The sequence below is a fragment of the Cyrtonyx montezumae genome, unplaced genomic scaffold, assembly GCF_038088225.1.
Source record: "Cyrtonyx montezumae isolate F1298 unplaced genomic scaffold, pur_monq_1.0 scaffold_5, whole genome shotgun sequence".
NCBI lineage: Eukaryota > Metazoa > Chordata > Aves > Galliformes > Odontophoridae > Cyrtonyx > Cyrtonyx montezumae.
This window is the reverse complement of record NW_027072056.1, coordinates 19,529,283-19,545,191: the sequence shown is the minus strand read 5'-3', so window position 1 is coordinate 19,545,191 and position 15,909 is coordinate 19,529,283. Positions and strand designations below refer to the sequence as shown.

General features: G+C 41.2%; 1 protein-coding gene across 1 annotated transcript in view; it reads left to right on the top strand.

Moving 5' to 3' along the window:
- LOC136056321 (multiple epidermal growth factor-like domains protein 6) overlaps positions 1–15,909 on the top strand; it is a 155,890-nt gene that overhangs the window by 96,639 nt on the left and 43,342 nt on the right. Inside the window, exons 6-7 of the mRNA XM_065748448.1 lie at positions 6,381–6,503; positions 14,967–15,089. Of these exons, the coding sequence (XP_065604520.1) occupies positions 6,381–6,503; positions 14,967–15,089 (246 nt within the window). The remainder of the gene's footprint in view (positions 1–6,380; positions 6,504–14,966; positions 15,090–15,909) is intronic.

Below are 15,909 nucleotides of genomic sequence, written 5' to 3'. Positions count from 1 at the left end.
GGACCCCACTGGTAAGGTTGCATGATTTCTTACAGCAGTTTATTCATTCATTTATTGTCCAATAAGGCCAGTGACAGATCAGAAAACTGAATGCAGGTCTTGATGGAGTGAATTACCCATCTGTCAGTGCTCCAGATGTGTTCTCTCCAGATCGAGGAGGGCTGCTCCAGAAGCAGCTCTGCCCCATGCTCTGTCCTGAGATATATACACCTTAGAGATGAGTCTTTCCCCTTCTGTCCTTGTAAACAGTCATGAAGAAATGAATCTCCCTTCAAACTTGACCATAAGTATGTATTACCTAACACAGACAGTGTCCCATAGATGACTTTTATTATTTCCTTCTGTCCTTTGGTGTTCTCAGAATAAAAACAGATAAAGGTGTATAGGAGGGGAAAGCTAACCAAATCACAGCTTGAAGTCATTGAAATTATGAGCTGAAAACATCTGAAATATAGGGCAAGGTATCAACTACAGGGTAGAAAATGCCCCTCTGTGGGGTGACCAATTCACCAGGGAAGTCCAAAGAAAGGTGACAGAGTCAGAATCAGTGAACCTTCTACAAAAAGCTTTCTGTTTTTCTTTCTTTCTTTAATGCCATTGATTTTCAGAGGAAGGTAAATAATTAGATGACTTGGAAAGCTTGTTTACATGCATGGCTAATTGGGTAGCCCTGCCAGAATAGGTGCTGGTTAAAGCTGCTTTGTGCTTAATCCCAGGCAAAGAAGAAATGTTGTGCAAAACTCTCTGCACTAACAAGGGACCTCATTCAGTGTGCAATCAGTTCTCAGCGACTAAATTGGGTAAAGAATCTCTTAACCATCCCTTTTAACCAATCCCTTATCAGACTTGACACGATCCTTTCAGTATGACTTGCTCAAGCTATTCCATTAGTTAATTTTGTTGTAGCAAGCTTGCCTTGGACACCTGTGACTCACTGAAATTTAAGTAAGCTTCAGCAGTGATTTGAGCTAACCTGGCTGACTTTGAAGTGAAGCAGACAATGGATGCTCATATAATCCATTGGAGGGGCCAGAAAAGGGCAGAGATGAATACCTGAGGTGCAAAAATAAAAGCCTGGGAGCTGTAGCAGTTTGAAATGACCCACCTAACTCTACAGGAGCACATTTATCTCTGCTGAAAGATGTTTCACTGAGGTATTTTAACATCAGTTTCTAGTGGACCGCTTAGAAGAGCTTGTTTTGTATTTATGGCATTTTTGGTGAAGTAGAAAAGAAAGTTCATGGTAGACTTTGCAATGTAAAATCTATCAAAAATTGCTCTTTTCAGCTCAGTTTGAGTCAATGAAACAAATTTGTTTTTAATTCAGATTAGCAGAAAGTCTGCCTTTTACTGTTGAGCTTTAGACTTAAAGCCTCTTGTCTTTTATTCTTAGAGTCAAACACCCTTCAAAGTGGAAAAATTGGACAAATATTTTTCTAGCACCAGGAGGTCCCAAACTCCTTGAATCAAACTTTTAAAGCTCAAAACCCCTTTAATGGCCATAAAGCAGGAGAGATCATTTTTAAAACTTCTGCTTAAAGAGCAAATCATGTCACGCTTCATAGTAAGTACTTTGTGAATGGATTCACACTGGTTGTCAAATTGCAGGCATTTCCAAGCACAAGCCATGAGGGAGACCGTGTGATTTAAAGGGAGCTGGGAGCAGAATCTGTCATGAAATTATCTCCTGACAGCAAGAGCAGTTCTTACTTTATGTTTCATTTTCACAGAATTAATTTCTGACTTTTGTGATCAGCTTATATTCCACTGGATATTAAGACTGTTTCCTTCCCTTCTCTTAATTATATAAATTATTTAACTTAGAAATGTGCAAACAATGTACAAAATCCACTTTGGATTCCACTAGTGGGGAATGACCATTTGGTATTTTCATAACTTATGTGAGGTTAAGACACCCCTTGGAATCTATTAACTCAACTAGCCACTAATAACAGAATGGGATACTTTGCCACACATTTCTGCTGCTTCTAAATACCATGTTGAATGGCAAACAAGGAGGGAGCTCTCATAGTAGGTGCATTAAATGACTGACAGTTCAGCAAGCTGGAGGCTCTGGGTGAGTGAGTCAGGACAACCAAGTGTGCAGCAGGATTTTTGTTAGCTTCATCCAGAAAACCGCCCAGGTTGAACAGTTATGATAATGTTAAGTGTAGCCCCTCATGTCTCTCATTGTGCTTCTTTACCTAAGATCCAATCTTCCCTTCCCTGCTTCTCTATCCCCACTGCACTGAACCTTCTCTGTACCAAATCTGGACCCGCAGAGCTCCCACTTTACTAAACTCTAAGATGCTGCTGGAAAGATCAAATCTTTCCTCCTCTCTCTCTGGACACGTTTTATAAACAATTGATATAATTGTTTCTAATTAGACTCTAACTTTTTAAATGTATAACTACTGACATCGAGTAGACGGAAGAATGATTTTGTGTTTCCCTTGGTTACATCCATTCTGGTGGGTTGAGGTGATTGGAAATTGTATGCATGTGTCATTCATTCCAATTTTATGTTTCTTGGGCATCTGGGAACAAGGGTGTAGTTGTGCTTCTGTGGAAGCCTTTGGGGTGTGGTGGTTTCAGTCCCTCAGTGGGAGGAAGTTTTGGTATTTATGCAATCACTCTGAGTTCTGACATAGTGGTCACACAGCTCAACTTTATGTGCAACTACAGCAGAAAAAGAGGGACATGAGTGTATGGTTGTGAGAGAGGAGACGCTCTGATTGTGGGATTAGTGGCTGCAGAGAATTCCGAACAGCTCCTTCGGGGGGAGAAAAATGGATTTAAAAGCAAAGAGGACTTGGGATGACATGAGGTTCTGCCTGACCCCAACCCGTGTGCAGCCTAGGGCACTGTGAATGGAAGCCCGCTGTGCAGTGCAGTGCTGCCAGAGAGGAGCAGGAGGATCAGGAGAATGGATAGGATGCTGCAGTGCTTCATCCTTCTACCATCAGAACTCATTTTCTTCTTTTTTATGAGCTTTCTTTAGATGTTGTTTATGTTTCTTAGTCTAAAAAGTGAAGCTGTTTGTTAGCAGGAAATTGATCTAGAAACACCTTGTTGTATTTTTTTCCCCTCTTCTTTATAAAAACAGAATTGAAGGTCCACTAATTATCTGTGTCTGGCACTACTCTCTGTTTGTTTTTAAGGAACTGATTGATCATAGCTGTTCCTAAAGATTTTAAGTAGCAATACAAAAGCAATCCTGTCTGTGTACAAAAGCCGCCAATGTGAAGACCTTGAATTCCAAACAAGCAATCACATGGCTTTAAATGGCTTGTAATGCAATTAAAAAACGTGTTTTAATGGATATTTGGCAGGGAAACCAGCCTGTTGCCAAAGCAGCTGGGGGCAAACTTCCCTGAAAATTAGCAGAGCCCACATTCAGAAGTAGAGCGGCTTAAAATCTTTTATGTCATCAGTAAAACTTGCCTTGGAAAGGGCAAGGTAACGTGGGAAATCTCACTAACATGCATCTCTGCCAAAACTCACAGGTGAAAAGTAGGCTATTCATGTGTTGACTCTGCTTTGTTCACTCATCAATATAATTCCCCACTCGAGATAGTGCTGTGGAGGCACACACATCTCCTTTTGCTTCTCAGTCTCAACCTATTGCCCCACTCATCTCAGTGGGTGGCTCTGCCTCTGTCATGTGGAAGCATAGCTGTTTTCATCACAGGGCAACTGGAAATAAGAAATCAAAATCAGCTTGAAATTCAGGTTATTCAGAGAAGCCTCCTCAATTGTAACCGTAGGAAGTTGAGCACATAGGTATTTTAGTTTGATCCGCGGTAGAAATGAATCCAAATTTAATTATATAATAGAATAGAACAGATGCAATCTCCTGTAATCCTCTGTGGACTGACTAAATAATTTTAGATTTCTAAAGTTATTTCTGTGCAGAAAAAGAAATGGCTGCTCGTCATACACTTCTCACATGCTTCTGGCAACGTAAGCTGTTGCTTCCCCGGTGCGCGTGTCCTTTACACGTGTCACTATTTTAATATGAAATGCCAATAGCTTACACCTGTAAAACTCTTAATTCAGCTCAAGCATTTAGATTAGTTCTGCTTTTCAGCCTGATTCCTAGAAAACATAATGAAGACATTTTCCTTCTGTAACTGGGGGCAAGGGGTGTTTCCTGTCCCAAAAATGTAGGAGGCACCAAAGACTGCTGCTCGGTGCACATTTCCTGATTACATCCTCAGCACATGGAAGGAGCTTTCAGTGTTTAATCCTTGCCATGCTGATCTCCCAGAGGAAGCCCCAGAGGAGTATTTCCCATTGGTTGGGAAAGAAGGAGGTGGGTGGAGGTGTCTGGCCATGCAGGGAAGATGCTGACGTTTTGGGACCTCTAGGGATGAGGTTTACAGGAGGACTGTGGCCTGTGCATAGGTCCCGGTGCTCTGCTCTGCTGCTCTACTTCCACACACCGAAGTAGTCAAAGAGAGACTAACAGATGGGCCTAAATGTAATTGCTTGTTTTTATTATCTTGGCTATTTTTTCTCCTTTGTAAGCACGGATGTCCCAATGTAAAGCTGTGTTTGGTATATAGAGAATGTCCGCAGCTGATTGTAGCCTATAAAGGTAATATATTGAAGCTTGTAGTAACTGAGTTAATGGAGGTATAAATACTGGGATGTGAGGAACTGTATAGCTCATCCTCTTCCTTCTTGTGTTTCTTTGAGCCTTTTTCATATATTTTATTTCTTTGATAATCAAGACAAATAGTTTCTTGGTTTTGATTCCATCTTGGGATTTTTCAGCAGAGTGTTTCTTAGCTGCATAATGTTCAACAAGATGAATAACATTTTCTGTTTACAGTTTACATTAAAAAAATGAAACTTCTGTTTTGCTTTGTTTTTATTTTATTTTTTTTAAGTATTCCAGTTGTCTTCAGGCAGTAGGAAATGTACACAGTATACAGTCTAATAAAAGAACAAATGTAGCAGAAGGATTAAAAAGTGGCACACATTAGCAAATGGTCTGAATTTAAATGTTAGTCAATGCCAGGACTTCATTTTAGGTGAGTGAAATTCACATGTGAAATATTAAAATTTGACTTTATAAAAATACATTTCCTTAGGACCAGGATGTTGTGCATTTCCAAGTCATCTTTAAAACTTCCTTTTTCATTTAATTTTGATTAGATTTTCTAGAATGGAATAAACATAAAAGCATAACAAATGTAAACCATCAAAGCCAAATGCAAAGCAGATACACCAACAGCAAAAATATGAAAGCCAGACTTCACGCTCCTCAAGAGAAATACCAGGGGGGGAGGATCCCCCCCTTGAGCTCTCATTTCCACGCTCCTCTCTGCCCCACATTCCTGGCACTGTGACCATCCCTTTCCCTGGAGCAATAATTAGGAGACAGCCTCTCCTTGTAGCCTCTCTTGTCTTTTTTTTCCTTCCCGCTCTCCTCATCCGTAACCTCTGGGATGGGTGAATCCTTTCAGGTGGTTTCAGAGCATTGATCTGAAGGACTGCTAAGTTAGCCTGAGTCTTTAATAAATAAATAAATGTTGCTACAGGGCATACAGAGTGCAGAAGGAAGTTTAGGTTTAGGGACAGGAGGACATTTTCAGCAGTCAGCATCGTTTGGCACCAGCATCGCCCCTGGGTAAGATGGGGGGGATATGGAGCTGCTGTCCCAGGGGTCTGTAAGGGAAGGACAGACAAAGCCAAGATAAGCATCTACCAGGTCAACTTTTCTGAGCATAGATCCAAGGACATTTCAGCTTCTTGTGCTACCTTTACAGTGAGGAGCTGGGGGTCACAAGGAGATGGGAGATGACACATCTGACACAGCTGACCACCTTGGCCAAAGCCCAGGGAGTCATAGAAAATGTGGCACAAAATCCATTTCTGTGTAATGCCTAAGCTTTCATTGATCGGGAGCATGATCTCTGCTCTTGTATATCTCTTTGCCATGTCAGTTGTATGTGCTTGTATCCTCAAGACCTTCTGTAGGATTAAGGACCTGAGGCACAAGGAAATCTTACATCAAAATTTGGCTAAAACCAGATGTTTGACCACTGGTACCTTCATGCCCTGATATGTTTGATTTTGGACATTCTCTCCTTGGACTTTTCTCTTGTCCCCAAGACAACATCTGTGTCACAGATCACTCTAATTAGCAAGAGCTTCAGAAGTAGAGACTACAGAGATGGTGCCTGTGGGCACTTTGAAAAACACCTTGAAATTTCAATCTTTGTTCTGTGTACTGTGTGGCTGCAAAATAAACAACACAACTGGAAAGTCATGGTTGCATTATGTCCAAGCTACATGCTTCTCCAGGAGAACCAGGCCGTGTCTCTGCTGCAACGGTTCAGTAATTTCAGCCATCTCTCTTCCTCCTACAGATGTGGATGAGTGTGCAGAGATGAATGGAGGCTGCCAGCAGGACTGCATCAACACCCATGGCTCCTTTTACTGCCAGTGTCAGGCAGGACACAGGCTCCACGCTGATGGGCGCACATGCTTGCGTGAGTACACACTACAAGGCATGGATGTATGATTTTCTCTTATGTTCTTGTGCAAGTGCAAAGGCTTCTGGACTTGGGCTTTTCTGCCTCTATTTCTTCTACTCTTAGTCTTTTTGGTTTTAGGTCAAGTAGAGGACTGGGCAACCTGATCTAGCACCAGGTCTGGAGGTTGGTGGCCCATGAACTTGATGATCCTTTAGTCCCTTCCAACCCAAGCCATTCTATGATTCTCTTCAGTCTTTGCTGTACATTAAGGGTTTTTTGTTGTTGTTGTTGTTGTTTTTAGGTAAAGCAGTAGTAACACAAAGTTGCCTGCTTTTCACTGTAGTTATTAGGCAAAATGAGAAGTATGAATGGGGTGGGCTAGAAATTCTCCTCCAAGGCATTTCACAGGAAAGTTTAGCTTGTGCTAATCTTTTTAGTTCACACAGGAGGTTCTCATGCATATGAAGATGAGAGTTTGGAGCACTTTAGTTTTGCTCTTGCTGCAGGTTGATACTTTGGGTGCTATAGATTTGTGATAGCTCCTTGCTCCAACAGTCGTTCTATCTCCTTTAATCCATTCCTGCATTTAAATCTGACTCAGAGGTTTTCATCACTCCTGTGTGTCAAGAATATGTCTTAATCTGCTGCAGTCATGTTTGTAGTAGCTCTGCTACAAGTCATACCGAGCTCCTCTTCCTTTGCTCAGTGAGCAAAACGCACGCTGTACTTCTCTATGGCACAAAAGACAACAAATGAAAGTCAACAACAAAAGAAGTTGCAAAACAAACAAATTTCCTCTCTTTATATCGTATTAAAGATCTCTTCTCTGGATCAGAAGAGTCCCGTTCCAAGCATTAAAGAGTAGAAAATAGTAGCAAGAGGGATTATATGGTCCTAAAGGCTGTGTCCTGGTTTCAGATTCAGGTGAAAATCCACTAATTAATAATGGGTTCTCCTGTTGTGTGCTCAGGTAAATGAGAGCACTGTGGAGCTCAACAGTTTTGCTAGCTAGTGATGTAAAACAATGGTCATTTCTGTGTTTGTTGAATACATAAACAGTTCTGCCATTGGCAATAAATGTTGTGCTTTCTACATTGGACTCTGAGCCCTGAAATGGCAGAGGCAGAATTCAGTGAGCATCTTGCAGGAGAAGGAATGTTATTTGCTGGAATTTTGAAGCCTGATTTCAGGTAATTTGAGACAAACAGGCAAGTGTAGTCAGATCACATCTGCAGAATCAGTTTGCTCACAGTTTTGCCATTGTTTCTGCACTGGAGTGAATTCCCTTGGTTGTGCTTAAATTCAGCCAAATATGTCATTCATCATTTCTCGTATTATCACACCAATAAATCTACTGATACAACCAGAGCACAAAATGAACTAGTGTTCACGCTGCAGTAATAGCATTTTTTTTCTTAATTTAAGGAACTTACCATTTCAGGTTTGCTGGGTTTACTGCATACGAAGATTTTCAGCATTTTGGTAATTAACTGCAATTAAAAAATATAGCAAAGTCTGAATCTTTCCTTGGCTCTCTCTCGGAGAGAGATGCATAAGGAAACACAAGGGTGTGATAAATAATTAAAGACAGCAGCAAAATGGTTCGTATTTACATAGAAGCACAGGTGTTTTCCTATGAATTACAAGAAAAGAGAAAAATTCATCTCTCTCTGATCAGATATGAACAGGTATGACACAAAAGTGAAAGAAGGGATGTTTGAATCACTTTTCTCTCTGAATAGTCTTAATTTTCAACAGTGGGGGAGAGGGAATTTCATACTAAAAACGACGAATGTGGCTTGAGGGGAAAAGTGATAGAGAAGTGAATGATAAATTCAAAAAGCAGAGATTGAGGGGATTCAGTGAGTTTACCCTTATAATACATACAGCCTTCTGTGGTGTGTCTATAGCAGTTTGCTCTTGACACCAATCATAACGCTTAGTTTTAAGTTTTCCTAGCTACAAACAGTAACAAAAAGTGAGTTTTCATTTCAAGAATGTAAGAATTGAAAAGCAGTTATTAAAAAATACTTAACACAGTGTTCAACTCAGTATCTCAGAAATTATCCAAGAGAAACCGAAATAAATCCTGAGAGGAGAGACAGTAGGAAGTTACAGAGAGTTGCTATCATGGTAATGGATGTACACAATACTGAGCAGGGAATATTGAGTTCCATTTCAGCTGTTTAGACAGGAAACCAAAATAAACGGATGTAATAAACTCTTGTGTGCTGACAGATGCTAGCTGATGAGGACAGGGTGAAGCATTTTGTATAAAACCATTTTACAGCCTGGGGATTTGGTCATGCTTGTGCTGTCCAGGTGTGGGTGGGGATGGAGCTGGCCTGGCCTGCTGCTCCACGTTCTATGTTTTGAGCACTCATCCGATCAAGTGATAAAAGGAACAGTTCATGTCTCCTTCAGCCTAGTGCAGCTGAGCAGGACATCTAACATTTCCAATGGGGCTCATAATAGCAAGAGTAACTGTTTGAAGAATACTTTAGAGGATGTAACAGTCTCTCGAACATATAATGAATAAAAAGGGTTTACATTTTGGAAATGAGCTGTTTATTGGAGGTTATTAACTCCGCTACAGAAATTAGAAACAAGGATCCCGTTAGACAGAATTTTTAGATGAAACCAGCTCAGATTTCTGTTTTGTTCATTCTTTCCAGGTCTTCTCTTCATTTTTGGAAATCCTATGTTTCAGAGAACAAAGTGCCTAAGTGACATTAGGGAAGCAGATCTGGCAGCCTTGATGGCTTGGAAGTCTCCCATACATAGGAGAGGGGATCTGTCTTCCAAGATATTCAGCCCACATTTGAAGACTCAGAAATCTTTTATACGCTACTTTTCTGTGAGATTGCATGGGAAACTACTGAAGCTGTTTGCAGCAAGACCAGTCCTCCTATTGCATCATCACAGTGTTTGGGACCTAAGTGTCCCTGAGATTCCATCCACTCACCACCAGCATGATACTTAAACAGATTTCTTCATATCGCTTTGTCATTTTTCCTTTTCTCACAACAAACTTCTGCTTACATTCCAAGGCAAATTACCTCTAAAGTGGGTTACTGTCTTCAGAGGTAAACAGCATCCGAGAGCAAAAAGTCTTTCTTCTTGAATCTTTTGATGATCTCTCATACTTTGTGTTTGTCACAGTCCCATCTCTTACAATGTTCCTTTTTTGCTGTTAGCATTTTGTCCCCCAAATTTTACTCAGTACTGAATTTGTTTTTAGTTATATGTGCCAGGCTGAGCATTCACTACCAATTAGGCAATTAAAATAACCAAAGGTAACAATGTCTATTTCTTATGTTTGGTTGTCAGCACCTTGACTATGCTAATGTCATAAATTTAACTTCATTAATGTTTAACCAGCTGGTGTCTGGAAAGCAGAAACTCAGTCAGAACACATATTTATTTCAGCACTAGGCTGTGCTTTTGGGCTGATGTAAATTCATTGTTTTCACTGGAATTTATTCTTGTTTGAAATCCAAGAAGAGAAAGCAGAACACAGGCTTTGGAGCCCAATTCATCTCTGGTGCCAGCTGTTATCTTTGATGTCTGCCTTGTCTAGGAAAGCTGTTGGGATGCAGGTTTTGTGGAGGCTTTCACACACTGTGACTCTTAATAGGGGAAGCAACAAAGAAGATATCTCTACAAATCTATAACCTCTGTTTTGCCACACAAGTACTGTATGCCTGGTGACGTTCCTTGTTATAATTTGTGCTGGAGAAAAACACAGACTGAAGGAGGCTGCATGCTCTGACTCCATTGTTAACAATCTGTCTTCTAACAAGAGTTCAAAAATCAGGTGGTTTTTTTTAATTGTTTTTTTAGCATTATTTTAGGCAATAACATGTCAAGAAATGTATATTACAGGCTAAAGCTTAGCTTTTCTGCCATGCAGAAACTGTCTGCTAATGGATGGCATAGGGTGAGATAAAGTGGTCAGTCTTAAAATTTCTTTCTCCTGGAGGAGTGAGAATTGAGAATGGAAATAGCGATTATTTATAAACGGGAAATTCAAAATTGCTTGAAAAGGATATTTGCCCTCCCACAGCAGCTTTTGTGGCTAACATTTTCTGAATATCTATGACAGATAACAGAATTCATACTAGTATTTCTGATAGGAATGTCAAAAGTCTTTGCTGGCATCTGTGGGTCCAAAGTTTGATGCCTTCCATGGAAGACAGACAAAATAGCCTTTCCAGCTGTTGATGGAGAGCATAATGCAACCCTGCTGTTAGTACAGATTGATGCAGCCCTATGAACACTATGTGTGCAGCACAGTAACAGGTTCAGAAGACCAATCTTATTTTTATATGCAACGTATGGATAGGTGTGGGTGTGTGCTAACATGTTTTGGCAGGGAGAGAAATGTTTCTCCAGAGGCTGGGGGTCCACGCTGAACAGAAAGAATATTAATTTGCCTGGGTGAAAGGAGCACAGTCTTCAGAGATGCTCAAGTCCACCTCACTCCTTGTTGTTTATTCCATGTGTCTGTGCTACCATCCTTCAGAGCCTTAAAAAATACCAATGGGTGATGTCAGTGGGGCTGCTCTGTTTCTCCTCCTTCCACTGACAGACCTTTGGGCCCTTTGCTGCTGTCAGATCAAAGGGTGGCTGCACTTCAGTCATATCTTCCTCCACTCACTGCCTTTGGCCAGTGCTGCGGTGCCAGGCAGCCCTGTGCGTGCCAAAGGAGTGACGTCAAGGATTGGGATAGATGCTGCAGTGAAAGCTGTTGGTTGAGGATGTAGGAAGCACAGTCCTGTGTGCTTTCCTCCCATTTTGTACCACCAGCAGTAAAAAGATAACATGTAGCTGAGATGTGAAGTTTGTCATTGTTCAGTTACAGAACTCCTGCCCTCGTGGGTTCCTGAATGTTCATTGCACCCTGATGGCAATGGCATTAAGTGAGGAATACGGTCACGTTTTAATCCTAACATTTCATGACCCATCAGGTTGTGTATAGAATTGGCCTCTCATTTTTCTGCTACATGATGTCTTCTATGTATCTGATTTTGGCTTATCTTTCTCCTGATCACAGCCTGACCCATTCCTCCCCTTCAGGCTACAGAACACTTGCAAGCAGAATAGCAATGCCACCTTTGAGTTTGATTGTTGCCTTTTTTTAACAAATCCATCCTTTTTTAAATCAAACCTTCCCCCACACCACGATGATCGTGCACACATGGCACCCTTGGATGTGCCAGATAAACATAGGTCCAAACTCGTGGATTTACTGCACTAAAACTCCCATCACAAAACTGTTTCCATATGGCTCTGCTTCTCCTCAGGGCTTTTCTACTCTGTGTACAAAGTGTGAGTAAATCTGCCGTCAGCTACCGTGGTGTGCAGAGCTCTACCACTGGAATTCCTGAACAATGGAGCAGGGGTGGCTGTGTCTGCAGGTCAGACCTGAGCTGGACCCCATTGGTAACCTGCATGTAGAGTGGTAGAAATTAACATGGAGCAGCACAGCCTTTCAAGGAGAGGAGCTGTGGGCAGGGAAAGGAGGATTTGTCTTGCAAGAAGAGCTTAGCTGGCAAAATGAAGGCCAAGTGGGATGCTTTTCTCCCATAAATACCTTAAAGGGTAAACACCCAGGGGAGAAAAGTGCTAGTTAAGCTGACAGACAAGGCTTTTACAAGAACAAATGAGTATAAGGTGGCTATGAGTGCACTGGGTTGGCAATTAGGGCTGTCACCCCAGGGCTGACCCTGCAGCCAGGACCCTGAGATGCAGCAAGGGAACAGCCATGCCTGAAAAAATGAGGTGCAGCCTTCCCCACAGAGCCACAGCAATGGGATGGAGTAGTGCAGCATCAGAGCTCTGAGGTCAGTGCTCCAGGTGTGTATGAACGGGGTATGCAGTAGCACTGCTACTTGTGTAAAGGCACAGGCTGTGAGATGTCTGCAGGAGTGAGTTCTCCATTGGGTTATCCAGGAGCATTGTGGGCAAATATCCTACTCAAGCCATTTTGAATTTCCCATGTATAAATAACTGCTACTTCCATTCCCAATTCTCACTGCTCCAGAAGAAAGAAATTTTAATGCTGACCACTTTATATTTCTTCCTGTGTGAAGTCACAGTTGCCATGAGCAAGCAGAATATGATGAGACCCAGTTCTCTTTCTTTCACTGTTCTAGAGCACACAACAAATGGGACTGGAGAACTGGACCTTGTCTGGAAGGGTTCCCAGCACGTGCAGCACACACTTCCCCTAGAGCGTTGCTGCTGCCCCGAGGCAATGCATTGGTGTGACTTTTTCAGATGAGATTCCTGGATGTCTGTGGACAGCCTGGGAACAGATCAGTTCTGGGATAGTTTGGGTTTTTTCTGGTCTTTGTTTTCTGAACATAGCGTTTAACAGCTTGGAATAGAGTTTCACAGGATATAGTCTGGTACCCAATAATGTTAACAAGTCAGACAATACGAGACAAATGCATAGAAGAGAGAACACTAATGAGTTGTTTCTGGCTTTTCCTGAAACCTGCCTGTGACAGCAAGGAACAGATATGTCAGAGTGAAACAAAAGCAAGTAAAACAAGTCAATCCGTGGTTGCTTTATCTTCTGAAAATCTCTTTCCAAGTTTTTATCTTGTCTAGAGACTTCCAAGGCTGCTATTTTTTATTCAAATTACTACATTTTACTACCATGTACCCTATAATTTGTTGTTTGCTTGTTGTCATGTCACAGATTATTACAAGTCTTTCTCTGTGCTGTAATCATTCTCAAATTAAAGCTTTAGATGCTCTGAAAACCTTTATAATATGTAGGTTTAACAGATGCTGTTTGATAACGATTTCACTTAATTTATCCAAATAATAATAATAAAAAGGAATCGACAAATAATGTTACATATCAGTCAGGGGACGAGTTTTTGCTTGAAGCTAAATCCTTTGTAGACAGGCAACTGTTTAACTGCAGAGCCAAGCTGTCAGCCTTGAAAGTGTCACATAAGATGAAGTGCTGCTGTCCCTTGAAAACCTATTTGCAACCTATCGTGCTGAAAGTCCAACAGAAAAATTCAGTTCTAAATCCTTAACTGTGATATTATTTTATGCTATCTTGTCAAATTCTCAGCCTGCACACTCGAGTGGCTGTGTTCTTGGGATGTCAGGAGGTGAAATGAGGAAATTTGAAGGTGTTCTGGGGGCAGTGTCCTCTGTTGCCATTGGTGACATAAAATGCTACTGGCTACACAGGATAAAAAAGCAAAACTTGGAGGACGTGGAAAAAATACGCCACCATATTTAAATTTATCTCTATAAAATATAGATCTTGTTCTCCCAGACCCTTTTTCTTCATAGCTGTATGTATAAGTAAGTGGTAACCAGTGGAGGACTTAAGGAAAAAAGTCTAGAGGAAAACACCTTCAACCAATGTTGGCTTCCTACCCCGTGCCCTTCCAAAATTTACTTTGCACAGAGCTTGAGATAAGGGAGAAGTGAAGGAGTAGTCAGGCTGGAGGCAAGTGTGGAGTACCAGTCAAATGTTTCAGATCAGTCAGTAATTGGTAAAAAGCAAAAACTGTGTTACAGTTTGAATTGTAAGGAAATAGCCTTGAGTTTTAAAAAGCTTTAGAACTCCAGAGGACACATTTTTGTAAAGGCATCCTACAAATCTGCCTACGTGATGTTATTCACCAGTGCATCAGTGTAACTAGAACTCCAGACTGAAACACCAGCTCTGTGCAAAGTATCAGATTTTTGTACGAAAACTCTGGCTCTTAACACAAATCATCCTGCCCAAGCAGTCCCAGTTGGCCCGATTGTGTATGGACAAACGTGTGTTTGGGCAAACACATCAGCATGCTTCCAGCAGCCATGCACTCCAGAAATAAACCCATTAACCATAGTGAAGTCTTTGAGCTTGAGACTTCTGCAGGAACTTTGTAAATGTGTTTTGAAGTACTTATCACTTAGAACTGCTTATCCTTGAAACTGCACGTTATTGCTGAAAAAGAATGAAAAACCTTGCTGTACAGCATTAATGCCATGTGTCATTAGATTGAGGGAGGTCTTCTGGTGCTCTTCAACAAGTGTTTTCCCTGGAGACTTCTAAATACACATTATTCTTTTGCAAACTTCACTGTTGGATGCGTTTATGGGTTCAAACGTTGGGGTACTAATTGCTATTATTTAGAGTAACTCTTGAAATCTGCTCAGTTATGGTGAAATAAGGATAACATGTACTCTCCCATCCTGCTTCCAAGGAGTCATACAACCACAGTTTCCTGCAGTTTATAGTGCTGCTGATCTATGGAAAATTCTGTCCAGGATCAGAGAAAATAGCACACAGGGAAACAATGGATTTAACCATAGACCAAGTTCTGTCAGTTATTTTTTCAGTCTAATCTTTCACAGCACCGTAATCTCAGCTGTTGGTTGCAACGATGGCAGGTAAGACCGTTTTCAGGCACAAGCGTGACCTTTAAGCTGACAGTGTGCTCTAATTGGTTTCAGTGATAGACCCCTGCACAAGTGGGAATGGAGGATGCTCACAAATCTGTCAAAATGAGAGAGGAACTGCCAAATGCGAGTGTCATCCAGGGCATTATCTTTCTACAGACAAGAAGTCCTGCTTAGGTAAGAAACCGTGGACTCTATTAGAAGGAAATATACTGTTTGGTGCTGTGGCTTACTGGGCTTTGAATTAAAGGAAATATGTTGGATGAACACATACACGTTTTCTTTTGAAACAGCATTTCTCTTTGTGATATTTACATCAGCAACAGTGATGGAGGGGTGTCTTTGTAATGGCAGTTTCTCCATGATCTCTCAAATCACTGTTTCTAGCAGTGGGATTTCTTGATGCCATAGTGTTATTCCTGTAGTGTCCCTTTAAAATAATGCCCCAGATACAGCTCCTGAGAAATCAGTTCAGGTAACACTTTGAACCAGGTCACCGGAAACCTATTTAGAATTCAAAGGGCTTTTTAGCTGAAGAACTGTTTCCATATTCATAAAGAAAGTACTGTGAAGAAAGAAATCACAAAGTCTACTTTTTTCCAAAGAGAGGGGCTTAAAAAGTTGAATTCCAAAGTCCTGCATTTAGGCTGAGATTTTCAAAGGGATCTCAAGTATTTATGACCTGAAAAGCGTGGGAATCAGAAACCAAAATTACCACTTTTCAATACGTTGATTGGAAGCAAGAGTTTAATGAAGTGCAAAGCAACCATGCACTTCATGATGGGCAGGTTCCTAACAGGAAACCCGTCTGGGTCACGGTACACATTCAGACATTAATTTTAGGCTCCTCTTTTTGAACACTTGGCCAAGATTAGACCAATACTGGACTTACTGTGTTATCTGTACAGGTATCTGTACAGGATGCTAGTTGCTTTGCAAAATATATTACTCAGCTGCCTGTAAACCCTTCTTTAGGGAGCACAGTGCACCTTGGTGA